The sequence below is a fragment of the Cydia amplana genome, chromosome 8 (assembly GCF_948474715.1).
Source record: "Cydia amplana chromosome 8, ilCydAmpl1.1, whole genome shotgun sequence".
NCBI lineage: Eukaryota > Metazoa > Arthropoda > Insecta > Lepidoptera > Tortricidae > Cydia > Cydia amplana.
In genome coordinates, this window is record NC_086076.1 from 8,767,003 (window position 1) to 8,794,960 (window position 27,958).

General features: G+C 38.5%; 3 protein-coding genes across 4 annotated transcripts in view; 2 read left to right on the plus strand and 1 right to left on the minus strand.

Moving 5' to 3' along the window:
• LOC134650170 (methylcytosine dioxygenase TET) overlaps window positions 1–27,958 on the minus strand; it is a 173,774-nt gene that overhangs the window by 70,441 nt on the left and 75,375 nt on the right. The window lies entirely within an intron of this gene.
• Window positions 11,739–13,309, plus strand: LOC134650374 (uncharacterized). Its single transcript, XM_063505327.1, has 2 exons — window positions 11,739–11,892; window positions 12,393–13,309. The coding sequence occupies exons 1-2, from the start codon at window positions 11,739–11,741 to the stop codon at window positions 13,307–13,309; spliced, it is 1,071 nt and encodes a 356-aa protein (XP_063361397.1).
• Window positions 15,126–17,425, plus strand: LOC134650038 (uncharacterized). Its single transcript, XM_063504862.1, has 2 exons — window positions 15,126–16,905; window positions 17,300–17,425. Exons 1-2 carry the CDS (start codon window positions 15,262–15,264, stop codon window positions 17,423–17,425), a joined length of 1,770 nt encoding a protein of 589 aa, XP_063360932.1. The 5' UTR covers window positions 15,126–15,261.

The window sequence follows — 27,958 nt, forward strand, 5'->3', positions numbered from 1 at the left end:
ACACTTTAAACTTTTTCTATAACCGCCGTTCCTCCTTCAATAATTCCACCGAAACTGCTAATCAGTGCACCCCCACTGCTAGGAAGTGCATCGGGGTGAGGGGGGTAGGTGGCAGTCTGTTGCCATGGCAACCGCAAGATGGCCGCGATTAGTCCGTCTGCAGCTTTATGCGTCTTCATTATGGCGGTTTTCAATTTATGCCCAAACTAGCGTTAGATAGCAGTTTTGCATTTATAGTGAGTGCTCCTACATACTATTATTTAGGTATATTAACTTTAAGAGACTGTATTTTGAATTGTTTAATTTATTTACACAGGTGGTGGTAGCGGTGGTGGCCGAGTGGATCTGACGTCTGACTCTCAATTCGGAGGTCGCATTCAAATCCTGGCTCTTACCAATAAGTTTTTCAGAACTTATGTACCTACTTAGAAAAGATCATTTGATTTTTACAAATAGCTTTTCAGTGAAGGAAAACATCGTAAGGAAACCTGCATACGTCCGCGAAGAAATTAAAAGGTGTATGAAGTCCCCAACCCGCATTGGCCCAGCGAGAGGACTATAGTCCAAGCCCTCTCGCGCATGAGGGGAGGCCTGTGTGCCCAGCAGTGGGACGTATAGGCTGAATTATTATTAACATAGGTACTTTTACGTCGTGATGATGTATACATCATCAAACAAGGCTTCAGTAAAAAACAATATTTAGGTTATAACCTAAATATTGTTTTTTACTGAAGCCTTTTCTTTACTGAAATAGATTTGACTAAGGTCAAAGTGGGGATGACCGGTATTAAAAATGTATTGCTAAAAGACCGTCATTGGGCAACAACTCTCGTACCTCGTACCTATTTGTATACCTATTTCGCTCAAAGTCAGATAGGAAGGGCTTTTCTCCTGCTCTACCGACCTTCTGTATGTGGAGTATGTGTACAACTACAAACGCAATAGTTAAAAGCAATGAAAGAGCTTCTAGACGGTGTTCTCTTATAGACGGTCTTTGCCAAATTGACTTTACTACGATATAGGCCTTAGCAGGCGTGGCTCACTCCGCGATTTCGTCGCTTTGCTACAGGTAGCTAAAAGTACATCCGTTCCACACCAATTTTGGTGGCTAGCCATAAGCCGCGCGTGGCGCTGTCGCCACCTAGCGGCCATATCTGTGCTGATCGTAACAGACGCGTTTTGTTAGAGAGTGAGTCTTCTGTACCTAGTACTATTATTTATTCTGTGGCCTTAGTAACTAGTAGATATGTAGTATAGGGAGGGATATGCATCATGGATCATGGATGCAACTCCAAACTGTACCGAGCTGGAAGCAATTAGAAGGGGTGCAATTTATATTCTAACTATGTCAGCACGTGACGATGCTCGCGTGAGCTGATACGTACCAGTATAAGTGCATGTGGTCTTTGATCACGCATAGTTGTTGCGGTACTCGAGGTCAAATAATGGTGGTGTAACTGGTGTATTAGAGCTGTAGGAATAGATGGCGTTCTGACGACGCATATTAAGTGGGCGAGGTCCAGCTAGTTTGTCTAATATTGGGGGCGTGTGATGGACGTGATTATCGATGTGATAACGGCATGATAGAGCAAACGTCATATTATTACAAGATGCAGAATTTTAAGATGACATTATCACGTAATAACGATAATCTATGTCACTAGAATATTAAATAAGTTCGCTGCTCAAGACATTGAAAATACGAGGAACCCAAAAAGTGAATGAGCCACTTAAGTAAAAGTATCGTGAGTCATACTAACACTAGAATTTAAATATAGCGGTTAAACTCCCGTATTTGAAGTTGCAATTAGCGTGACATGTTTCAAATGCGCAGGGAATTCTTCAGAGTTTTTGAGCTGTCACATCCGCGTCGCAGGTCACACGTATATGTGACTATAAAGACGTGACTTGAATTGTTATATTTTAATTTTAATTTGTACGGTCGTCCTAGGTTATTTTCTGGATATTCAGGTTTTAGGAGCCGCCTTATTCTCAGGGCATAGCAATACGATACGAATGTTTTTTTAATGATATAGGAAGCAAACGTACAGACGAACTTCCCAATGATAAGCAAATACCGTCGCCCCTGGACACCTGCAACACTGGGGTTGCAAGTACGTTGCCAGAATTTAAGGAGTACGCTCCTTTCTTGAAAGTTTGAAGGTCGACGAAGGATGACGAAGTTACTGTACTACCTTTTATTGCACAAACAGAAACCAGTAGCGCAATTTATATCTATAGCAAAATGCTATTAATAGAAAGCAAAACTTTTATTTATTCACGAAGGAAAAATACCACTAAGTATTCAAATGTTTTCATAAGTTTATTTATCTAAAAATTAATACGGAACACTGAAACAACCACCAGTAAAGTGTTCCGCGCCTCTACGTATTTCCAGGACCGTAAAAAGGAAAAGTCGTAAACGGATACATAGGAATTGTTCTTCCATATTCAAACAAATGGAACAGCCTCCTAATCAAAGGGAGTAGGATTCGCACTAGTCGGACTTCGTCATTCGTCGGGATCCGAAGTCCAATTTTTCTAAAGGCTTTGATTCAGTCTGTTTCGCTCGTTTGGCTCGTTATAGTATTCCCCCTTTTGCTTGCAGTCGTAACGGGTCCTAGTCGACGTCACAGTCGTATTTAAGTAAAGGAATTTGTCGCTTTATTACAATGGAATAAAGTGTAAAACATATCTTCGACATCGATAATACCTTTCACAATAACCTCGATATTCATCAATTTATAGATGTTTTTTAACACCTGTGCACCCATGTTATTTTTATTATTATTTATTTATTCAGAAACAAACAGTCATACATGGTTTATGTAGGTACATATTTTAAAGACAATAAGAATAGACCTATAGTTTCATGTCCCACAAGGTTTCGAAAACAAGTAAGCTAAGTAGTTCCGGGTTGTCTAAGGCTATACTTTTCCTTAGAGCTAAACTATATTATTATAAACTTTATAACATAACGAATAAATTACCATGACTACAAATATCGGCAACTAGTAAATAAGTTTGAAACTATCCAGACACGGGGTTTCTAACGGTTGTTCCTATCGGAAACAGAGTAGGATGATAGTAAACCTTATTTCAACGAGATAAGAGTCAGTCAATAGTCACTTGTCTCGTATGTACCCCGTGATCCCGTACTGACCCCGGCTACCCGTCCCGCGAGCTTGGGTCAGTGTCTGTCGTACATGTATTGTATATTAAGAGAGTAGATAAAATGCACATTTTCCCTCTTCTGACCTACAATATCACTTTAAAAACATAAATGATTGTTTGAAACCGGTGTATACTTTTCACCAATCACAGCAACATATCATATTGTTGTATAGATGATGAAATAGGCATAACAATATGTCGAACATTACACTATCCGTTAGGTATGTACGTTGTTTTTCCATCAGTGTGCTAAAGCTATCTTTCATATAATTCGGCGGACTTATATGTATTCATATTTAATATAAACTCATCTAACCTATCAGACATATTTAGTTAATAAGGGAGAGAAAATATTTTTACAACTATGTACCTATGTATATTGTATATGATAAATATTTTTTCAGCAATATGCTACAAGCGCTACGCCGTAGCAAGTTCGACACGCGACGTTTGCAGCGATGTTTTCCTTTACCGAAATACAAGTACCTAATTATGAGTTTTTCGAACCAATGCAACTTCATAATATTTATAAGATAATAAGTAGGTATGCAATAAAAAGATCTTGAACCGCGAGCTACCGTTTGTAAGATTCCCTACGATGTTGCCTAAGATTGATATATTTAATGTATAGCAACCGATCTTAATTGCTGTCTCGTCACCTCAGACAATATTAGGGACCAAGTAATTTATGAAATTGGAACAAATATCCTATTTCACCGTAAATCAGAAAAGCCGATGTGCACTTGACACAGCACCTATGCAAAGCTCATCACAATTTATAACGCAATGACGTGTCAAACGAAAACGAACAATTAGGTCACTTTCGGTTTCAGGCCCAATGCGGATAAAGAGAGCGGACATTCGCGGATTAACAAATACCGAGGGAAACAAACGGTTTGTATACATCGCTGGCTTGTTTTCAGTGTTTTCATTTTATGTTGTATAGTTAGCGTCAAATACAGATAGTGACAGCCAGAGTGGCCAAATATGTACACCTTTGTGTTACCATAGGTAGATAGGATAGGAATGACTTTGCAAATGTGATGCGAGGGATGCGATATATTTGACTTCGTTGGCTGTCATTATATATTTGATGCTTAGATACATCTACTCTCACCTAATAAATATTAATACTTAGTTTAGTTTAATCGGATTCGTAATCGTATGTGGTTTTGATTATCTGTTTTGTTCAGTATACCCACTCGTGAATAGGAAATCGCGTAATGTTTAAAATATAAGGATGTGTTTTTAATTTTTAGCGTACCTAATAACTATTGTGGGCACGAGAAAGTATGCGCCTTTCTACTAAAAATCGGTGTTGTATTGTTGATGAGTTGCTTAAGTTTATAAAAGGAGGTTAATAGCAATAGTGTTGTATTTTTCTGAGCCGCAAATGTGTAATCGCTAATAAGCCCAGGACGAATGCTCTATAACAGCATCGATTTCTACCTTTTTTTCCTACAAATCAATGGGGGCCGACCCCCAAACAAATTCGCTCCTTCAGTGAGGAGCGAATTTGTTCCGGCGTTTTGCGCGAAACGCAGAGATACCTAGAGCGCGCAATGTACGCGGTCCAATAAACGAAAGTCGTCATCGACACTCCGCGCGTTCATTCAGTCGCTCATAATTATTGCACGATGCAAGTTCGAAGGTTGTTTTTACGTTCGATTGGCGCTCGTAAACAGTGCCAGCCGGGATTGTTTGATATCTAATTGGAAGCGAGTTCATCGAACTGAATTGGTAAGTATGTACCTTCTTTAATACTACAACGCGGTAGGTTCTTTATGTGATTTAAAACCCGCAATTTTGTATGTCGTTTTGACCTTTGCTTAACAGTCATTAATACTTTATCTGAGACCTTGATCACGATTTTGACGCCATATACGATCTGTTACCTTCTTTGTATCAGATTATATTTTATTGTATTATCATATTAGATCTATAAAGCAGGCGACTTTCATCCATGTACATATAAGAAAAATCTCAAAATTTGTGATTTATATCCTCATAATTTCATAATAACCAAACATTTTGAAGTGTAGTAAGGTGACATAACAATCGAGCACATACATACATGTTAATGATTAGTAATTAGTCACATGAAAATGAAATAGGAAAAGAAAGAAAACGAAAGAAATACTCACAGGCGTCGTGACGGTTCTGCCGCGGCCTCGGCCTCGGCGCGACTCGCTCTTCACCGTTTGCAGGGTCCCGTCCGGCCCCAAAATAAGCTAAAACAACATACACACCACATACTTAACATAAAGCAAAATAAAGAACACAAAAGAAATGAACAGACATGCTATGTAAAGGGGTTAGATGGCGACAGATTAGTTTTTTAGTAAATGACCTTTGTTTAATGATTGTGCATTAGTTTTATAGGGAAATGTTGATGAACATTATGTAAGTAACGAAGACCAAAGGAAATTATTAGGTACTTATGTATATAGAGATTTATAAAACACTGCTCGATTTGATTCATGTAGATTCATTGGCGCAGTTCTGAAGGCCGGCCTTAATTTATTAAAGGTAGATTTAGCCAATTTTCCATCCTGAAATCTTATTATAAATATCAGAAAAGGTTAATACCTATCTGATAATTATTATTAATATTATTATATAATTTTATTTAAGAGCGCCCGTTGCGCCATCTATGGCAGTACAGTGGAACTTCAGCAACGAATCGTCTGCATATGTATCGCAACCTACGCCCAACGCGGTGAGTAGAAGTTTGGCTACTCGCCGCTAGGTGGCGTCAAAATCAAAACTTAAATGCTATATTATAAATATATAATATGATGCTTTGCTGCATATTTTGCATAATATGTTGTAGGATGAATTTAATACTATGAATTATACTCGCAATCACCTTTAACATTTAATCCAATACGTATCGAACTAATTGCATTGACTTGAATGAGAGGAAGTTTATATTAACGATTTGCTCTCAAAAATAAGAAAAGTTTTTAGAAGTACCTACTTTGTGACATAAGTTGCATATTCCATGTTACACTTTTAGTCAACTGTCAATCCCATTGACAGCTGTCATTGCGTCGAGTTCAGCAACCTAACGAGCATTTCCTAGCCACTAATTAAATTGGAGAGATGTATACGAATAAATATAGTTGCTGTTACGGCACATGGCCCGCACACCTGGCGTTTCGTTCCTGTTTTTGTGTTAGAACGCGACATTTGTTCTATTGTCGACTCTTTCTATCGTAGTGCTTTCCCTGTCTACCTATTCTCATTCAAATCGCACGTTTTATAATTAAGTACCTACTGTGGAGAGACAGCCGATGTAATTTGTATTTTGTAAGATTGAAAAGTGACCTAAGTAAGGTTTACCTACTACTTTCTAGAAAATATTTTGATTCTAAAACATCAATATTATGCGTTTATATCATAATTTTGTAAAGTTAAAATATAATCTTATGTACATTAGATACAATAATTTATAACTAAATGAATTCTGTTCGGGTATTTGTGGCAAGGCTAACTGTGTTAGGACAAGGAATTTATTTACAACTAGTAAAACAAAGTTGACACTCAATTATGACATTGACTTAAGCCCGGACCTTCTTCATTAGTTCATTTAATTACGAGTTAGTGTGTCCAAGTTAGTTCTGAACAAACTACCTAAGGCTTCGTTTATATAGGTATATTCAGTTTTGTCGGACTTCCTAATGATAATAATTGGAATAAGTTGTTATAATATTTAGAGTTCTTGGTCACTTTTCCCGGAAAGACGGAAAAACCTCGAACAACTGATGGTTACTGGGATGGTCTATGGAAAGAGGTCGCAGTCCAACCACATGGTCCGACCAAATCCGCTCAACTCTCGACTCCAAACTACATACTCGATGCTTTCCATGACGACAAGGGCAGACACAGATGGAGGAGCATTATCAATGAGAAATTGATCTCCCATCGGGGGAATCACGACCCTCAGCAATGAGGAATACGACGGGAGAAGGTCTAGCGACTCTAGCGCCTCACATGCGATGTTGCTCAGAACTAACTTGGGTGGGAGTCCAGGTAGGTACATGAATGTAACCAATTTGATAGTTTACTTGAAAAGTTTCATCGGATATATAATACCATCTTACAATGACGCTTGTAGTTTATAATCTCACTAGCGACCCGGCTCGGCTTCGCACGGGTTAACAAATTATACATAAACCTTCCTCTTGAATCACTCTATCTATTAAAAAAACCGCATCAAAATGCGGTGCGTAGTTTTAAAGATCTAAGCATACATACATACAGACAGACAGACAGACAGACAGCGGGAAGTTACTTTGTTTTATACTATGTAGTGAAGAAGACAAGCCTTCACCATCTCAGCAAGCTTCGATTCCGTCGTAAAACTATTTTACGGGCACTTATTTCCACACCCGGCGTGGGTGCGGATTGGGGCAGGTCGCGCACGCGACTACTTTCTTCACACATACCATACATGACGATCCCTTGAAACTGACTGAGCCCTTAATGCGACGGCCATATTGAAGTGTTTGTAATGGAAGAAAGATCAAGGTTAATGTTACCCCATATTGATGCTGAATATATTTATTACACATGTATGCTGAATATATTTTAATTCAACAATTGTGTCTAGAAATAGGTACATTAGAAGAATCCAAAAGTCTAAAACACAGAATTTAAATAAATAAAAAGGGTACGCCGGCGATTTTAAAATCGTTACCATTAGTAGGTTAAGTTGAAACATTCGACATCCCGCGCTAAAATATATGATGATGGATGTAAATGGCAGTTTAAAATCGGTTAAGGCAGGTGCATAAGATAATAAACGCAAGATAATCTCGACCGTTAATCTGTACAGTGAAAATATCGAGGTTAATTGGTCGTTTTGTTTCTGGCCGCATGGTTTTTTGCCGTTGATGAATTGCAGCACGCGTTTAGTGCCGCTATTCGACGACAGATGGCGAACAGCGTAATTTGCGGAACTACGGTTGCATTGTGTTCGAATAGTACGCAGTAAGTAATTTAATGGTATCCATTTCATAATTGTATGGTAGACATGTTATTCCTGACAGTTTATAAATATGTAATTTTTATTTAACTTAATATTGTTAGCCGTGTTGTAATTTAAATGTCTACATTTCGACCGTGGACACCCTTTTAAATAAATACAAAATGCAATTTTGCTTTATTTTATAAGCAAATGGCGTGAGAATACGAAAATGTAATTAAATATATACCTTCAAGTTTTTGGCCATTCCAGATTATCACTAAATAAGTCCGTACTTACGGGGTTCCGTGCGGTTTTTAAGCACCTTACTTATGAGAGTTATGAGAAACTTAATACTTAATAAAAAAAAAAAACAATTAATCCATAGTATCCATACACCATTTGTATATTCGCGTTGGAAAAAACAAAATTTAAGTTACACAAACGTGCAGTCGAAGTCCTATTGTAAATAGGAAAACCAACTGAACGTCTTAGTGTCAAAGTTAAACTTGAATCAAAATATCAAAGTTACAAAGTTCAAAGTTAGTTATATACGAGATAACAGAAGTAGTTCGTTCAAGTAAAAGGTTGGTAAGAAGTCGTGTGTGAAAAGCAATTGGGCGGTGAGACTATCGAGTCAGCGGTTGCGATGAAAATGCGATTTGTCGCGGCACTCGGGAAACCAAGCGGCTGAACAATTTTTACCGTAGGCGTAGGGGTCTACAGTGCTTACACGAGGGGATTTGTCTTCATATTTTAAAAAGAGAAGATTTTTGAAGTGAATACTTCTTTGGCGGCGCTGGGCACTTTTTGAGATGGGGAAAAAATGATAAACTCGAGACAGCGTAAAGCGATCACGTGATCGTAAGGGGCGTAAGGCGATCACGTGACCGTAAGCCCCGTAAGGTGGCCACTCATAATTTAAATGGCATTTAAATCAATAAAGAAAAACTCAATGTTATTTGACATTTATGCTGCGGACTCCTTTTCAAGACCTATGTTCAAATAATTTGACGTTGTCATGGCAGTATGTAAATAAACATGATGTCAATGAAAAAGTGTGATCTTATTTGAGAATGATAATAATATATAATAAATAAATAGAATACCTCCGCTAAACGTATGTATCGTATTACCGGGCGTAGGTAACATAGTGAGGTGAGTTTTCACTTCTATCGGCACTCCCGGAGTGCAACCGTTGTTGCTTGTTTTTAATGGGAATCTCTCTCTTCACTATTTTAAATCCTTAGCTACTGTTCCGGAAGCTCGCTAAACTACAAAGATAAGTAGGAAATTATGACATTAGCTTATCTGTCATCAAGGATTGTGACAAAGTATAAGAAGAATCTGTGATATTGTTTTATAAGTGTTACAATTGTTGTAACTTTATAGAAACTTACTTTTGTACTTTGTCTTAAGACATTTAAATAGCACAACGTAAACTTTGTCTTTTAATTTATATATAAAGCTGATAAACACAAGCTGTGATTAGTTGTCAAGCGGACCCCAGGCTCCCATTAATTATTAATTATTATGGGAAAAGGTTAAATAAATATTTAGTGCCTAGACTGTTTAACGAAATAGGGTGGTTAAGAGGGAAACCTAAGTTAAGTAAGCCGGTCCTTAAAAAGAGATTAAAAACATACCTTTTAGAAAATTAAAATTTTGGAAATTGTGATACCTATTTAACTTGTTAAGCATATGTATGCATGTTAGTTTTTAGATTATAATAAGGATTACCTATTGTTTAAATGCTATTGTTTTGTACTAATTGTTTTGTTTAGGTGCATGATTCGATTAGTTAAGTGAGCGCTTCATTCGCCAACAAACTGGTTACCAGTTTGGCGACATCAGAAATTTTGTTTGTGAGCATGTACCTTTTGTGTAAATAAAAAAAAAAAAAATGAGCCACTGCTCATGGGAATTCCTCGCGTTTTCCCGGCATATGCCACTGCATATGCCGGGAAAACGCGAGGAGGAAGGAAGAAGGAGGAAACACAATGTGACAAGCTCCGAAATTCGAAAGTATGCAGGTAACTATACGCTCGGCACATACGAAAATTGATAATACATACCTACTTCAAATTCGCTACGTCAAATGCTACACATTATTAACACGAGCATGTTTGCAGCTCTCTCGACGACTTGTATAAATACGACTGAAGTTGCAATACCGTGGTTAAAGGGTTGCCACTTGCCAATGTTGGTAATTTGAACTTTAAAGACCAAGCTTCGTTTACTTTAGCTAACCACTTCTCGGAGACGAGTATTCACGTAATTAGATGTCGTGCTTATTCTCCTATTTAGGGTTCCGTAGCCAAATGCCAAAAAACGGAACCCTTATAGATTCGTCATGTCTGTCTGTCTGTCCGTCTGTCTGTCCGTCCGTATGTCACAGCCACTTTTCTCCGAAACTATAAGAACTATACTGTTGAAACTTGGTAAGTAGATGTATTCTGTGAACCGCATTAAGATTTTCACACAAAAATAGAAAAAAAAAACAATAAATTTTTGGGGTTCCCCATACTTCGAACTGAAACTCAAAATTTTTTTTTTCATCAAACCCATACGTGTGGGGTATCTATGGATAGGTCTTCAAAAATGATATTGAGGTTTCTAATATCATTTTTTTCTAAACTGAATAGTTTGCGCGAGAGACACTTCCAAAGTGGTAAAATGTGTGTCCCCCCCCCCTAACTTCTAAAATAAGAGAATGATAAAACTAAAAAAAATATATGATGTACATGTATTACCATGTAAACTTCCACCGAAAATTGGTTTGAACGAGATCTAGCAAGTAGTTTTTTTTTAATACGTCATAAATCGCCTAAATACGGAACCCTTCATGGGCGAGTCCGACTCGCACTTGGCCGCTTTTTTTATTTTTGATTCTATCAGTCCGATCGGCGGAGCGTTTTTCGACTTGAAATTTAATTATAATTTAATCTTAAGATTCATAAGTTATGTTCAGGAATTATACAAGTTACTTACATACCAATTTTATTTCAACAACGCTTGCAAAGTTGCGCCTGTAAATTTATCGTTTTCTTTTCATTCTAATATCTACGTGAAAATGTTTATATCTATTTTCAGTTGCAAGTATTTTACTCTAAGTGTGCACAATCAAGATCAATACTAAAGACAGTCATATTGGAAGGTTTCCTTTATACAATAACTAACGACCCGCCCCGGCTTCGCACGGATTAAAAAATTATACATAAACCTTTCTCTTGAATCACTTTATATATTAAACGAAACCGCATCAAAATCCGTTGCGTAGTTTTAAAGATCTAAGCATACATACAGACTTACAGACAAACAGACAGCGGGAAGCGACTTTGTTTTATACTATGTAGTGATGTGACACGAATTATCTTGTCTTCGCCTCCGAGATTTATCCTTTACATGGTAGTTGTCTAGCTATGCAGCAACCTAACGCACAAGTATTTAGAGTAGAAAGAGAAAACAAGATTGTTGTCTCTTTCTCCCATTGAATGCTCCCCACTCGCCACACCCGGGAGCAGCTTCATTCTTGTCTGTGCGTGCGCACCGACTGCACAAGTGAAATAAACCTACCTACGTTTAATAAGTAAAAATGTCACGTCGTCGTCATGAAGAAACCGGTGAAGAACAATGGGCCCGGCTAATGGAGGATTACGAACGGATGTTTCAAGAGGATCGAAGACCGAAACGTCGGCGTATTATATACTCCAGCTCCAGTAGTGAAGATGAAGATGTGCCACCCGAAGGTTAATATTATGGCCCCTCAGCTCGCCGTGTTTTATTGCTTTTACCGTTGAATTCTTCGGTAAAAGAAATGATATTTTTAAATATTTATAAATCCCGTTGTATTCTTCGGGCTAAAAATTGCCTACACAGTACGCATCTATGCGAATGATTATTCAGTTGCATTCCATGGGCCACTTTTGCAGTATTCGACTTATTACCGTTGAATTCTTCGGTAGAAAAATGTTTGTCCTATACATATTTTTAAACCCGTTGTATTCTTCGGGTTATGTACCTATCTCAAAAGAATATTGGAACAGGCTTTCTGCCTTTCTTACTGTTAATTTGGAAAAATAACGCTTGGTATTTGCCGAGAGCAATATAGGTACCGCAACTGCAGGCTACCCTCCTTTTTGCAATATTTGGTAACCCGTTTATTGCGCGTGAGATCATCGCGCCCGAGCATTTGGCCTTTATAATTGTTACATTTTTATTTTTACGTTATGTTCGTAAATTGTTACAGAACATCTCAGTCCTACGAATGTGGATGCTGAGGTTTTAGAAGAAACCAATCCGGTTGTTTCTCCCGCCAATGAAGAGGTCGCGGATAATTTTGACCCAGATTTAATAAAAGCTCTTGGCGAAACGGAAACCGAGCAAGGTGAATTTGGAGTGGACCTGCAACCTGACATCGCCAGTCGTTTCCAACAGATTTTGATAAACGGCTTAAAAAAGGAAACGCGGGAGGAGTTATTGAAAAAATATTTGTTTCCCAGCAATGTTCCTCTGGCCAAAGCTCCTACACTGAACCCGGAGGTAGCAGCAATGCTGGTGGAGACTTGCCGCCTTCGGGACAAGCGATTATATGGTAAGCAGGATCAGCTTGGGAGAGCTCTTGCGGCTGTCGGGAAGGCCCTGACATATTTATTAAAGAAGAACCCTGACATTGCCGAGGTGATATCTACTTTGAATGATGCCGGCAAACTAATCGCCGATTCTCATTATGCGGAAACCGACACCCGTCGATCAGTCATTATACCTCTGGTTGATAAATCTCTCATTGAATCCTTTAAGGACAGGAAAAGAGATAGTTTTTTGTTCGGTGACAAATTGGGCGACTTAGTAAACACCTCAAAGGGCATAAAGAAGACAAGTCAATTTATACAAGCATCGACATCGGCAAACGCAGGGTTAAACTCGACAGGCCCACCGCCTTATCGACCGCGGCAACAACGAGCCAGGCAATACTACCCGCGTCGTGTCGGTGGGCCGCCGACGACCTACCCTCCGCACCAGCTCGTGAATCGGCGGCGCGAACTACCGACGCGAGCGCCCGGTCGACGTTACCCCCCGCCGCCTCCGCCGCCGCCGCCACCGCGCGCTCGACGTCACCCGCCGCAGACGCATCGTTCAACCTATCGGGATCGGGACCGCAATTAGACTTACAGTCTCAGGTACACGCAGGTCGTTTGCGACATTATTTACCGGAATGGCGTTTGCTTACGAATGATAATTTTATTTTACGTGCTGTTTCAGGATATAAGATCCCATTTATCACTGAACCAAAACAAGCTCTAAGCGATTATCCAAAAAGACTTTTTTCCAAAAGTGAGCTAATTGCAATTAAACAGGAGTTAGCACATTTTATTGAGATTGGGGCAATTAAAAAATGTTTTCCTTCTACTGGCCAATTTGTTTCGGATGTCTTCCTAGTACCGAAAAGTGATGGCAGTATGCGCTTTATACTAAATCTCAAAAAGTTAAACAGATTCGTAAATACAGATCACTTTAAGATGGAAGACATTCGAACTGCAACTAGACTAATTTCAAAGGGATGTTTTATGGCTACAATTGATCTGAAGGAAGCTTATTTATTAGTACCAATTCATGATTCTCACCAAAAATATCTACGTTTTTTTGTCGAGGGTTCACTATTCGAGTTTAATGCTATGCCTTTCGGTTTGTCTGTGGCTCCATACATTTTTACCAAAATATTGCAGCCAGTAATAGGATACTTAAGGGCTCGTGGTTATAAGTCTGTACGATACCTAGATGATCTGTGTTTATTTGGAGATACGGAAGAGATGTGTATGGAAAACGTCAATCATACAATTGAGTGTTTAACTCGTCTTGGATTTGTAATTAATTATAAAAAAAAGTAAGCTTACACCTTCCACGTCATGTAAGTTTCTAGGTTTTGTCCTTAATTCAGAGTCAATGACCTTGGAATTACCTAATTGTAAACGTCAGAGTCTGTTGAAACGCTTAAATAATATGGTGCTTACAAAAAGTATACGAATCAGAGATTTTGCGCGTTTCCTTGGTTCGCTTACCGCCGCGTGTCCCGCTATGGCTTACGGCTGGTTATACACCAAGTCTTTTGAACGGGTTAAGTACTTGGCACTATTAAAGAATAATGACAATTACGACTCATTTATGTCTATCCCAGAAACTTTGATAGATGATTTAAATTGGTGGAAGAGAAGTATATTATCGTCGGTAAATCCTATAAAGCACTACAAGTACAAATTGGAAATTTTCACGGACGCCTCAACCACTGGCTGGGGGGCTGCATGTAATGGTGAAAAGACAGGAGGTCTTTGGACCTCATCAGAGAGTTGTAAGCACATTAATTACTTAGAACTCTTAGCAGTATTTTTTGGATTAAAATCTTTTGCTGCACACTTAAGTTGTTGTGAAATTCTTTTACGCGTGGATAATACCACAGCTATATCATACGTCAATCGCATGGGGGGTATCCAATATCCTCATTTAAATTCGGTATCGAACATGATTTGGAAATGGTGTGAAAAAAGAAATATACATATATTCGCGTCATATATAAAGTCATCATTAAATGTGGAGGCTGATAGTGAATCCCGGAAACTTAACGTCGATACGGAGTGGGAATTAGGAGCGTATGCTTTTGCAAAGGTTGTAGAAACCTTTGGTCAGCCGGAGATTGATCTTTTTGCGTCAAGGATAAATGCAAAGTGTCATTTATATGTAGGATTGAGTGAAATGGAACGTATGAATGACGTATTGAGAGTGAATGAGATAGAATATAGTATGAAAGGGATAGCATGAGAGAGTCCGCCATTAGAGATTTCTGGAAGCTAACTGAAAAGACGTGCTGTTGTTATTATTTTAATTTGTTTGCCAAAATATAGTAAATTCAGTTTAAAAGTGATTTTCTTTTATATCCACTTCCTACAAGTGGTGTCAGAAGCGCGATTAAGTGAAATACGACGTAAAGACGAAGAAAACTGGATTCGCCGGCGGCAAACGAACAAAGACGTACCGACATTGCCGTTGTGACAGCGTGGTTCGAAAATTTGATGACGATTAAGACGAATTACGACGTCGAACTACGTTGAAGGCAAGGCGTATCCATGTCTCCAGGCAAACGTAACGGCAGACAACCAGACTATAACGACGTAAATGCTGAAACATCGCGAGATAACGGCATGGCGATGTTGCATCTCACTGAAGGGCTGGTCCCCAAGTTCACTGGTCAAGATAAGACGTATCCAGCGGCCAGATGGGTTCAAGACGTCGAGGACAGCACCGAGCTCTGTGGGTGGACTCCGTTGCAACAGCTGTTGATGGCGAGACGGTCGTTAGCAGGCACGGCGTTACTGTGGTACCGGGCAGAGCGCATTTTTAAGACGTGGGACGAGTTTAAAGCCGCTATCCTCAAGGAGTTCCCTGATAACATCGACGCGAAGGCTATACACGAGCTGATGAGTTCCAGACATAAAAAACCAAGTAAATCGTGTTTAGAGTACTTATTTACCATGAAAGAGTTAGGTAAACGAGGAAAAATGGCAGACTACGTAGCTATTAAATACATAGTAGAAGGAATTAAGGATCAAGAAGTGAATAAGATAATGTTATACGGCGTTACGACATACAGTGACCTGAAAGAAAAGCTGAAGATTTATGAACAATTGAAATCAAACATGGCGAGTTCGAGTTCAAGCCGAGATACAAGTCGTTCGAATTCGAAGCAAACAGAGAAAAATGAGAAGACGCACGGGCGATTCATACGTTGCTACAGCTGTGGGGAAAAGAATCATTCATCAGTAGACTGTCCCCACAAGGAGAAGGGCTTAAAATGCTTCAGATGCGACGATTTTGGGCATATTTCATCTCAATGCGGAACTGCTGTGTCATCAGCCACTGCAAGTACTTCATCGTCACACGGGAAGAGTGACGTGAAATCGGCAACGAGCGGTGAAGGTGGCAGCACTGGGAAGAAATGGCCGACCGCGACGAATGGCGCTAATGTCGCAGCGAAACGTGGTTTTTACGGTTCGACGAGTGATGGTCACATCCCTAGTAGCGACGACGGGATTGGCGAATCGAGCGCAATGGCGGCGAAGCATTGTCTACTAGCTGTCATGGCCGGCGAGGTAAACAACATGAATCGGACGATTACACCGAAAAAGAAGCCGGTGAAACAAGTTCATTTGTTCGACAAAGATGTTATGGCGTTGATTGACTCTGGGTGTGAAGTGAGTTTGATATCAATCGAGTGCTACAACGATTTAGGTGCGCCAGAGTTTGACAAAACTGACGATTTCTTAACGGGATTAGGCCAGAATCAAGTGGATTGTTATGGACAGATTTGTCTGAATATTGAAATAGACGAGTTGTGGTATAAGGACGTTAAGTTTCGTATAGTTCCTAGCCATACCGTGCCATACAGTATGATTCTCGGTGAAGATTTCTTGTTGCGTGTCACACTTGTTATGGAGTCTAACAATGTATGGTTAATACCGCGTGATAGGTGGGTGTGCGAGATAAGGGTGTGTGATTCTCTTGTTACAGGTTCTAGTCCAGACATTGAAAAACGTGTGAATGACCTGGTGGAGTCATACGTACCGCGTAAGACGAAGGAAGCGCCTGTCAAGTTGAAAATTGTGCTGAAAGATGACATCCCTGTTGCACAACGACCCCGAAGACTGGCTCCAGCGGAACAAGAGGAGGTTGACCGACAAGTGAATAAGTGGCTTGAAGACGGCGTGGTAAGGGTAAGCTACTCAGAGTATGCTAGTCCGTTGGTTCTTGTAAAGAAAAAAGATGGTAGCATTAGGGTATGTATTGATTACAGACGACTTAATCAGAAGATTGTGAAAGACGAATATCCTATGCCTGTAATTGAGGATCATATTGACAAATTGGTGAATGCAAGAGTTTTCAGCACACTGGATCTGAAAAATGGATATTTTCATTTACCAGTAGACGAGGAATCGGTTAAGTTCACTTCGTTTGTCACGATGACAGGACAGTTTGAGTTTCTTAGGGCACCTTTTGGACTATCCCTGTGTCCTAAAGTGTTTACCAGATTCATCACTGCAATATTTAGAGACCTCATTGCTAGAGGTATAGTGTTGATCTTTATTGACGACTTAATTATTCCCGCAGAGACTGAGGATGATGCTGTGGTACGACTGGGTGAAGTATTGGAGGTGGCTTCGCAATATGGCCTCGAGATTAATTGGAAAAAGTCGCAACTTGTCCAACGACAAGTGGAGTACCTTGGACATGTGATCCAAGATGGGCAAGTGCGGCCTTCACCTGAAAAGACGGATGCGGTCGCTAGATTCCCCGAGCCTTCCAATACCAAACAACTACAAAGCTTCATAGGCCTCACTTCTTATTTTAGGAAGTACATACAAGATTTTGCAATGATTGCCAAACCGCTGACGGACCTGCTAAGGAAAGATAGTGCATTTGAATTTACCGGAGAGTGTAGAGCTGCATTCGAAGAATTAAAGAAGAGGTTAACCAGTCAACCAGTGTTACGGCTGTTCAACCCCAAGCTGAGCTCAGAGATGCACACAGATGCCTCAAAAGTGGCCATATCAGCCATTTTATTACAAAAAGGCGAAGATGCACAGTTACACCCGGTATACTACATGAGTAGGAAAACAACACCGGCAGAAAGTAATTATAGTAGCTACCAGCTGGAGGCACTAGCTATAATAGAAGGAGTGAAGAAGTTCAGGTGTTACCTCTTTGGTACTCATTTCAAGATTGTAACTGATTGTAAGGCGTTTCAGATGACCCTGAACAAAAAAGATTTAGTTATGTCAACTCAAGTGGCAAGATGGATTTTAATCCTCCAAGAATATGATTTTGAAATAGAACATAGAGAGGGCAGTAGAATGCAACACGTTGATGCCTTGAGTAGAAATCCATATGTGGCATTTTTGAAGAACAACCCTATTCATGAGCAATTAAAAGTGGCTCAAGGGAATGATGAGGGCTTGAGAGCTATCATGGAATTGCTAGAGAAGAATATACCTTATAAAGACTACTATTTAGACCATGGTTTACTCTACAAAGGAGAAGAGAGACGTCTCATTGTCCCTACAGAGCTAGAAAAAGAGATAATCAAGAGGGCTCATGATCAAGGTCATTTCTCTAAAAAGAAGATGATGGAACTAATAAATAAGGATTACTACATTGAAAACCTAGAGAAGAAAGTAGAGAGACACATTGTGTCATGTGTCCCTTGCCTTTTGGCCGACAAGAAAAGTGGTAAACAAGAAGGTTTCCTACACAGTATTGAGAAAGACGAGATACCCCTTTTTACACTGCATGCTGACCACATAGGGCCCATGACGGAGACAAAGAAGATGTATAACCATATACTCACGATCGTGGACGCTTTCACCAAATTTGTATGGTTGTTTCCGGTAAAAAGCACTACAAGCCGAGAGACTATTGACAAGTTGAAGATTCACCAGCAATGTTTTGGAAATCCAGCAAGAATAATAACCGACCGAGGTACTGCTTTCACAAGCAAAGAGTTTGAAGAGTACTGCACGGAAGAAGGCATAGAGCATATAAAGATAACCACAGGGGTTCCAAGATCAAATGGTCAATGCGAGATTATTCACAAGACACTGACCTCTATACTGACCAAATTATGCATAGAGAACCCGACACAGTGGTATAGACATGTCAGTCAAGTACAAAGATGTTTAAATAGTACCTACCAGCGCAGTATAAACACGTCACCGTTCGAGCTACTTATAGGCGCTAAAATGAAGCTTAAAGAAGACATGGAAATTTATGAGTTGCTAGAACAAGAAAACAGAGACTGCTATGTAGTAACTCGAGAAGAGAACAGAAGGAAGGCGAAAGAACAAATACTTAAGGTACAAGAAGAGAACAGGCGTACTTTTAACAGGAAACGGAAGGAAAGTACCAAGTATAAGGAAGGTGATCTGGTTGCAATAAAAAGAACTCAATTTGGAGTCGGAATGAAGTTGAAGCCTAAGTACCTAGGTCCATACCGAGTCATGAAGGTTACGGGGCGAGATAGGTACCAAGTACAGAAGGTCGATGATTCCACCGAAGGGTCCAAGAACACCACTACCTCCTGTGATCATATGAAAAGGTGGCCTGTAAACACGGATTGATAAGGCAGGTAATAAAACTGCGTTCTTATGTTATTTCATTTTATTTTGTTGCTACTTTAGGTGAGAATCACATTTGTCCTTTCCCCAAGTCATGTTGTGTAACCATACAATGTTATACTCCTAAAAATGTTATTTTAGATACGCTAATGATAAGACTGTTTTACCTAAGATTTTGTTGTCACTGAACATGATCTGAAAATAGCTGTGACTAGATTATGTAATTTGTTACTAACTGTACTAGAAGATGTTTAATTATGTTTAGTTAAAAAACCCTATTCTAAGATGTTTAATTCATTAACTCAGCTATACTTCAGAACCTACATGTTATGTTTGTGTACCAACTGTAATACTGTAATGTGAGACTGAGAGACCAGTCTATATTTCAGGAACTGCCGACTGTAGGATTGAGTGAAATGGAACGTATGAATGACGTATTGAGAGTGAATGAGATAGAATATAGTATGAAAGGGATAGCATGAGAGAGTCCGCCATTAGAGATTTCTGGAAGCTAACTGAAAAGACGTGCTGTTGTTATTATTTTAATTTGTTTGCCAAAATATAGTAAATTCAGTTTAAAAGTGATTTTCTTTTATATCCACTTCCTACATATATGTGTCTTGGAAAAGAGATCCATTTGCTTACAATATTGATGCTTTTACGATAGAGTGGAGTTCATATTTCTTTTATGCCTTTCCGCCATTTTCCTTAATATTGAAGGTTCTAAATAAAATTGTAACTGATCAAGCGACGGGCATCGTGATTGTACCGCAGTGGCCGTCCCAACCTTGGTATCCCATATTTAAGGCCTTATCTATATGTGATATATTGATATTGCCTCCTAATAAAAATCTTTGTTCGTCTTTCAGACTAACACACCCGCTTCATCGTCAGCTTTCCCTGGCTGTGAGTGTGTTATCCGGGAAGCCTTCATCAGGCAAGGAATATCATTAGAATCTGCAGATATTATGCTCGCTTCCTTGGCGAAAAATACAAAGTCTCAATATTCTTCTAGTTTACGGCAATGGTGGTCTTACTGCGAAACTCATAATCACTTTCCCTATGATATAAATGTGTCTTTTCTATTACATTTTTTAACAGAATGTTTTAAGTCTGGAGCCTCTTATGGAACTCTTAATAATCATAGGTCAGCGATTTCATTGATTTCTCCCCATAGTGTTGGTCAGGATGAAAAGGTTAAAAGGTTCTTTAAAGGAATATTTAAATTGAAACCCGTGTTCCCGCGTTATAACGTTACTTGGAACCCATGTGTAGTGTTAGAATACTTACAAACCATTGATAATGATACTAATGATTTAGAACAATTAACAAAAAAGTTAGTCATGTTACTAGCGCTAGCGTCTGGACAAAGGACCCAGACACTTTCATTAATTCGAATAATAAATATTAAATCGTACAATGATCGAATAATAATCACAGTTTCAGATTTGATTAAAACTTCTGGTATCGGCCGTGCTCAACCTGTTTTTAATTTGCCCTTTTTCAATCAAAATTTAAACATCTGTCCACCGACGGTGCTAAATAAATACTTGTCATTTACATCATCTCTTAGACTTGATAATGAAGATCGTTTATTCTTAACACATAAAAAACCGCACAGAGCTGCTTCATCCGAGACTATAGGTCGTTGGATCAAGCAGACTCTTCAGGCTAGTGGTGTCGACACTTCCATATTCGGAGCTCATAGCACGCGGCACGCTTCAACTTCTGCCGCTGCGCGTAATGGTGTAAGTGTCGGCGTCATAAGACGATCTGCTGGTTGGTCTGGGCAATCAGCCGTGTTTGCAAATTTCTATGACAGACCAATTGTTGATTCAAACACAAATTTGTTACCAGAATAATATGTTATGTATTAATGTGATATTTAGATTGTGTAAAAATTAATACATTATTTAAATACCTTATATTACTGATGAGTTTCCTTTTGTGTCCTATTTTATTACCTATAACTATATTACACGACGCAACATTGAAAATCTGAACATCTACCATGTAAAGGATAAATCTCGGAGGCGAAGACAAGATAATTAGATGATCAAACGAACTTACCTGAAGTGAAGTTCGATCTTAATTATCTTGTCTTCGCCGAGGAGATTTAAGGGCCCTCCCTCCACTTAATTTCATTTGGTTTGAATATTTATTTTTTCCCCCTTAAGTTCAATGTTGCTGTTCCTATAGTTTCGTCTCTGAAAAAAATGAAGCTGCTCCCGGGTGTGGCGAGTGGGGAGCATTCAATGGGAGAAAGAGACAACAATCTTGTTTTCTCTTTCTACTCTAAATACTTGTGCGTTAGGTTGCTGCATAGCTAGACAACTACCATGTAAAGGATAAATCTCCTCGGCGAAGACAAGATAATTAAGATCGAACTTCACTTCAGGTAAGTTCGTTTGATCATCTAATTGACACGACATTACCGCAGCTCCTTCCCAGTGACGTTATCTAAAAAAAGAGTTGAGAGATTTGTTGTTCGTAATCAACGCATCAACCAGGGCTTGATTAAATGTATCCAGTCGTGAAATTAGGGCCCCCGGTATCTAATTTATAGCCAAACTTGATCCCAGGTTTGAGAACAAAGTAAATATTGTGGATATTGTACAAGATAAACTTCTCCTGCTTTTGTTTTTAACTTTCTGAACAGAATAAAAGCCTAAAACTTTTAAGAACATTCTGTTTGCAATGTTCTTGAGATTCCGCTTTCGTTTCTTGAAGTTAGGTTCGTCATTAGAACTTCGTTTAAAGTTTTTTTTTCGCTGTTCTGTTTTCTTTTGTACTACCTACGATATTGTCAGATGATTTAATTAATTAGTAACACAGTCAACATGGATCTGAATTAACGCAATCCCTCGTACTTTGATGTAAATATTATATTCTAAACAAAATATTTGGGAATCTTCCTAGTAATTTTTTTGGTAAAGTCGTTTATAATTGCGAAATCTTTTATTGTTTACATCGGTGACATTCCATGACTTTTAACGTTTGCTGTAAAAGAGTACCTAAAGCATAAAACTGAGTAGTGGAAAAAAATATAACAACTGAAAATCCGCAACATGGCGCAAGCCAAATAGAATCCTGCCCGGCTATAAGTTAAGTACTGAATAGTTAAGTAAATTAGAATAAAGTCATACCTCTACTTAAAAATCAACTTAAGCTTATGAAAAGAGTAGGTAGGCACGTTGCCGGATGGTATACTACTTGTTGTTAATAGACAATGACCTTAAGCAGCAAAATATTAGTAGCTAGCCCTTGACACGTTGAACTTTAATCGGTTCCAGTAAAATGCCATGTCACGATAGTATACGTACAATATAGTAACTAAAATGTAGTGAAAAGGGATGTTCGCATAAAAACTTATGTAGATATAAGTACGTATTATGTGAAGGTTGTTTTTTTCAATTAAGGGTATGTGCGTTAAGAAAGTTTTAACATCAAGTGTTAGTTAAACTAAACGTGTGTAAGTAATTATTAAATACGAGGGTGAATTGAAAAGTTTTGAGCCTAACCTTTAGAATAAAGACTTGAGTTTTTATAACAATTGTATTTCTCTACATAGTCTCCAAAATTATCTATACACGTTTGCCACCTTGCTTCTAACTTCATTATTCCTTGTAAAAAAAAAAGAATCTTCAAGGTGATCGAAATATTCAGTCACAGCTTCTTGTACCTGAATATCCGTCGAAAATTTCCGTCCTGCCAAGTGTTTTTCTTAGGTTCGGGAAAAGATGATAATCAGAAGGGGCCAAGTAAGGCGAATAGGGTGGATGTGGCCACAATTCAAACCCACAGTTATGTATTTGTGCGTAAGATTTCGCTACAGTATGGACAGGAGCTAGGTCTTGGTGGAACAACACTTTTTTAGTTATTTTTGTTTTAATTTCTTTATTCTTCTTTAATTTACCAGGTCTTTTTGTTTTAATTTCTTCGTGCAGATGTTGTAACAGGGTGCAATAGTAATCAGCATTTATGGTTTTACCCTTTTCAAGATAATCAACTATGATGACCCCCTTGCAATCCCAAAAAACTGAAGCCATTACCTTCTTCGCTGATAAAATGGCCATAGCTTTTTTAGGAGGTGGGTACCCTTTCCTTTTTCCAGTGTTAGGATTGCACTTTTGACTCCGGTGTATTGTGGTGGACCCAAATCTCGTCCATAGTTATGAAACGACCAAGAAAATCTTGTGGGTCGCATTGAAACAGATTCAAACAATCCTGTGACACGGTGCGTTTATTTTCAGCTGAAATTAGTCTCCCATTTAGCTTAGAAAATCCAAAATCCTTGGTCATTATGTTTGTAATCGCTCATAGGAAATGCCAATCGTCTCCGCTATCTCTGCAACTTTCAACCGTCTGTCATTCATAATTATATCTAGTATTATATTGACATTTTCGTTAGTAGAAGCCGTTATTGGTCTACCACACCTAGGTTCATCTTCAACTGCCTCTCTGCCGCGTTTAAAATCTGCTACCCATCGTTTTACAGTGGCGATGGAGCGGATTCTCCTAAAGTCTGGCACATGTCTTCAAAAAATTGCTTTAACCCCTTTTTTTGTAAGTACTTCATGACAGAACGGAACGGTGCTCAATTTTATCCATTCTAAAGGAAATCGCGAAACTCTTTTAGTAATTCGATCACAAAATGTGCAATTGTGACAGAAGAAAAACAAAAGATAGTGCATTATGATACAAAAATATGTAAGTCTTACGCCCCAGTATTATTTTTTCCTTTTATCTTCATTATCAACCTCAGGCTCAAAACTTTTCAATTTACCCTCGTATAAGTATGTATACTTGAAAATATACATATCCTAATGGAGTGGGCAACTAGACAATTTCGTCTACACAAATCATAATCCCAGTATCGTATCGTCTCCATTGATGTATAACCCACTTACACGCTTTGTTTTTGCCGCAATTGTGCCTCTGCGTCACGACTCACGACAGTATCCGCCGACAGCGGAAGGCGATCAATTTGTTGAATTAAACGAGCGATGCACAGATTCACTTGCACTGAAACCGTTATATGGGACAGATTTCCCGGCACTACTTTTCGGTATAAAGTAGGTATCAATATATTCTGAGATAACTACTAAGGCCCACTTGCAACCCGGGGTTAACCGGTTAAACCTGGAGTTACCATGGTTATCAGTACAATTTGACACTGGGTTAACGGTTTATCCGCTTAACCCCGGGTTAGCGGGATGGTGCAAGTGGGCCTTAAACATGTAATTACATACTTTGCATACGTAAGACTAGACGATACGCCGTTGTAATGGATTGGATGGGATGAGATAAACGCCAGGGAGAAACAAAGTGTTTCACCTGTAGGCGTATTATGGTTGGTTTTATCCACGTGATAAAATAACTGTCACTTTTTAACACCGCCACAGAATAAATAATAGTACTAAGTACAGAAGACTCACTCTCAAACAAAACGCGTCTGTTACGATCAGCACAGATATGGCCGCTAGGTGGCGACAACGCCACGCGCGGCTCATGGCTTTCCCCAAAATTGGGGCCGAACGGATGTACTTTTAGCTACCTGTAGCAAAGCGACGAGATCGCGGAGTGAGACACGCGAGACACGCCTGATACCGCAGGGTTGAAAGTGACGGACACCGTTTTATCACGCTGTCACGTAGACAAGAACGACCATCATATTTGTACTGAACATAAGGTATTCTTCCAGGTTCGATTAATAATTTGGATGACAATTAATTAAAATTGATGACAATGAATTGAACTAGGGTAGTGCCTGTAGCATTAACGAAGGCTACATACAATTGCTAATAAGTAGGAGGGAAATGCATAAAGGAGCCAGTTTCTCCCTAGGTAGGCACCATGTGTAAATCAATGTCTCCTCTTTCTTCAGTTTAAGGGATAAGTCGACATCTCGCGACACATATTGCAATGTGAAACGTGAATTAAAATTCTACATATAAATTCTATGTCACTACATAGTATAAATAAAACAAAGTCGCTTCCCGCTGTCTGTCTGTCTCTCTCTATGTATGCTTAGATCTTTAAAACTACGCAACGGATTTTGATGCGGTTTATTTAGTACATAGAGTGATTGAAGAGGAAGGTTTATGTAGGTATAATTTGTTAACCCGTGCGAAGCCGGGGCGGGTCGCTAGTTGATTATAAGTTTATATGCATAAGTTTTATGTTGTTTAAAAGGGACTTCATTCGCTTTTCTTTTCAATTCATCAAATAATAATTTTCTGAATTTCGTCAATCGGGATTTAAATTGGAAAGAGAAGTCTAGAAACTACTTTACCATCATTAGTCATATAATACCGCTACTCGCCGCCAGAGGCGCTCCTATGCTCAACTAGTGTAGTGATTGCGTTGAATTGAGCTTCCGTCGCGGATAAAAATGTCCTCGCATTAAACAATAGACAGCCGGTACACTTTCGTTCGACGAGTTTGATTGGCCGCTCAATAAAGTAATAAGAGCGTTTGACGGATACATTTGTTTAATGTTTTGGTTTTTTTCCTCTTTGGATCATACAATATTTAAAGTTAAGCAATCATCTAGATCTAAACTACAAAAGTTAAATGTATAGTCAGCGATACTATTCGCTTAGCACCTTTGAGTGTAGATTTTTAGTACTCCGAAGTTAGGTACCTAATAATTTGAAATTATTGAATGACTTTATGATTTAGATTAAATGTTAATAGACATATGACACTAACGGTGACAGTCCATTTCCAACCGCAGCTGCACTACTGTTCATTTTACTATGGAAATTGACAGTAACAGCGACGCGTTCAGTACCAGTAGTGCAGCTGCGATCAGAAATGGAATGTTACCCTAATATTATACAATTAAACGGCTAGCTAGAAACTGGCAAATAGTTACTCTCTACGTTGGTTATTAAACACACTCGCTTCTTATATATCCCGAGAACCTGTGACTTCACCTTAATCCGTAATGATCCTTTCAGGGCAATTTGATCCCCATCAACCCTTGGAGGGTCTGGTTAACCTGATCGATGTTAAGGCGGTAATTCGAATGCCCACGTGATTGCCAATTTGAGCCTTGATGCGATTGCATGTAGGTATGTAGATACATACCTACATGCAATAGCTAGATAGCTACCAATTCTAATTTAATCATAGGTGTGAAGAAGATAAAATGTATAAATCTTACATTTTATCTATCACATCTGTGATTAAATTATTCTAGGTAATTAGATGTACCTATAATTGTAATATAAGGGGGTTAAGCGATTAACCTAATAAAAACTTAAGGATGTGAAATATGTTGATAAAAACAGTTATTATTTACAAATGTAAGAGACGATTAGTGTTTTTTTATGTAATTCATAAAATCGGAATATAATTATACTCATTTAGATTATTTATTTCACATCTTATCCTACAATTGAAATTATTACTATTAATCAAGAAGTAACTACTTATCTGAAAACGAAATCTTTTACAATAAAAATATAAACACAGTGACCTGAATCTCTGACACTGTCACGCTAAAAAACAAAATCTAAACGCACAAAGAACGTCAATCACAGTGTTCAAATTATTTAAATTTGGAATTCGTGTGAAAAGCCGATCGGTGACTCATTCATTGTCCTAACTTCAGCTCTGACTCATATTGTGTTCGATTTTTGTTTAGCATTTGCAAACTCGTATTATGCTTTCTCATTTCTGCACAACTTCGTACTCTAACAGTTTGGCGTACAGTCTATTTTTTATTCAAACATTTGCGTAATAATATGAGCTTCCAAAAGTTACAACTGGCTTTGTAGCAAGCAGTAAGTTTCGCAAATTAATAAAATATTATCTTTTTCGATTTAAAACTTATTTGGACGGGGTATGATGCTTTTCTGAACGTTGAACTATACGAGATAGGAGTTTGATACAGTTACCAGACGAATTATAATGCTGTATCGCGATGAACAATAAAATTATCGTTGTCATTAAGGAACAATAAGCAAAACGGCGCCAGGGTCAATTATGTGTCAGGATGTGCCGAATTAAGTCGCATTTGTGCAGCTTTGCCAACTTAGGTCAATTGACTTGGGATACTTACATACCTGTTCATTCATATATACCGCGACCTTCACCAAGAAGGAGGTTTGGCCGAAGGGTGTCAAGTTTCGGCGGTTCCGCGGCCGGCTCCCTGACACTGCGGGGTTGCGTAATGCATCGCAATCATAATGTGATTTTTAGTGTTTAGTTATATTTTTATAATATGTATGCTAGTTTTAAGGTATTTATGTATGGACCACTAGTTGCCTAAAATAAAGATTTCATTCATTCATTCATTCATATATATACATATAAGAAACCCAAAATTCACGCAACATACACAAAAATTAACTAAACGGAAAGTTTATATTCTGGTTTTGGCGTAAAACAAATCAATGTTTAAGAAACTTATTGTTACTTGTATTTTTATTCTAATGATGTATATGCAAACGATTACGCTTAGCTTACGCACAATCAAATGTATAAGAAAGAAAACTAATAATGTTCTAAATAAGTACTTATCATTACGAATTAGTAAGAATTAAAAGGATGTCGTTAAATTTATGCTATAACTTTAATATCCTCGCATTAATGGAATCGAACAAAGTGGCAACGTTTAAAACACAAACGTAAACATTTCAGTAAA

Excerpts from the sequence above, each read along its gene's own strand:
- LOC134650374 (XM_063505327.1), top strand. The coding sequence starts at position 11,739 with ATGTCACGTCGTCGTCATGAAGAAACCGGTGAAGAACAATGGGCCCGG. Across the intron at positions 11,893-12,392 it reads TGAAGATGTGCCACCCGAAG|AACATCTCAGTCCTACGAAT; the intron begins GTTAATATTATG and ends AAATTGTTACAG.
- LOC134650038 (XM_063504862.1), top strand. The coding sequence starts at position 15,262 with ATGTCTCCAGGCAAACGTAACGGCAGACAACCAGACTATAACGACGTA. Across the intron at positions 16,906-17,299 it reads TTGAAGACGGCGTGGTAAGG|AGACTGAGGATGATGCTGTG; the intron begins GTAAGCTACTCA and ends TTATTCCCGCAG.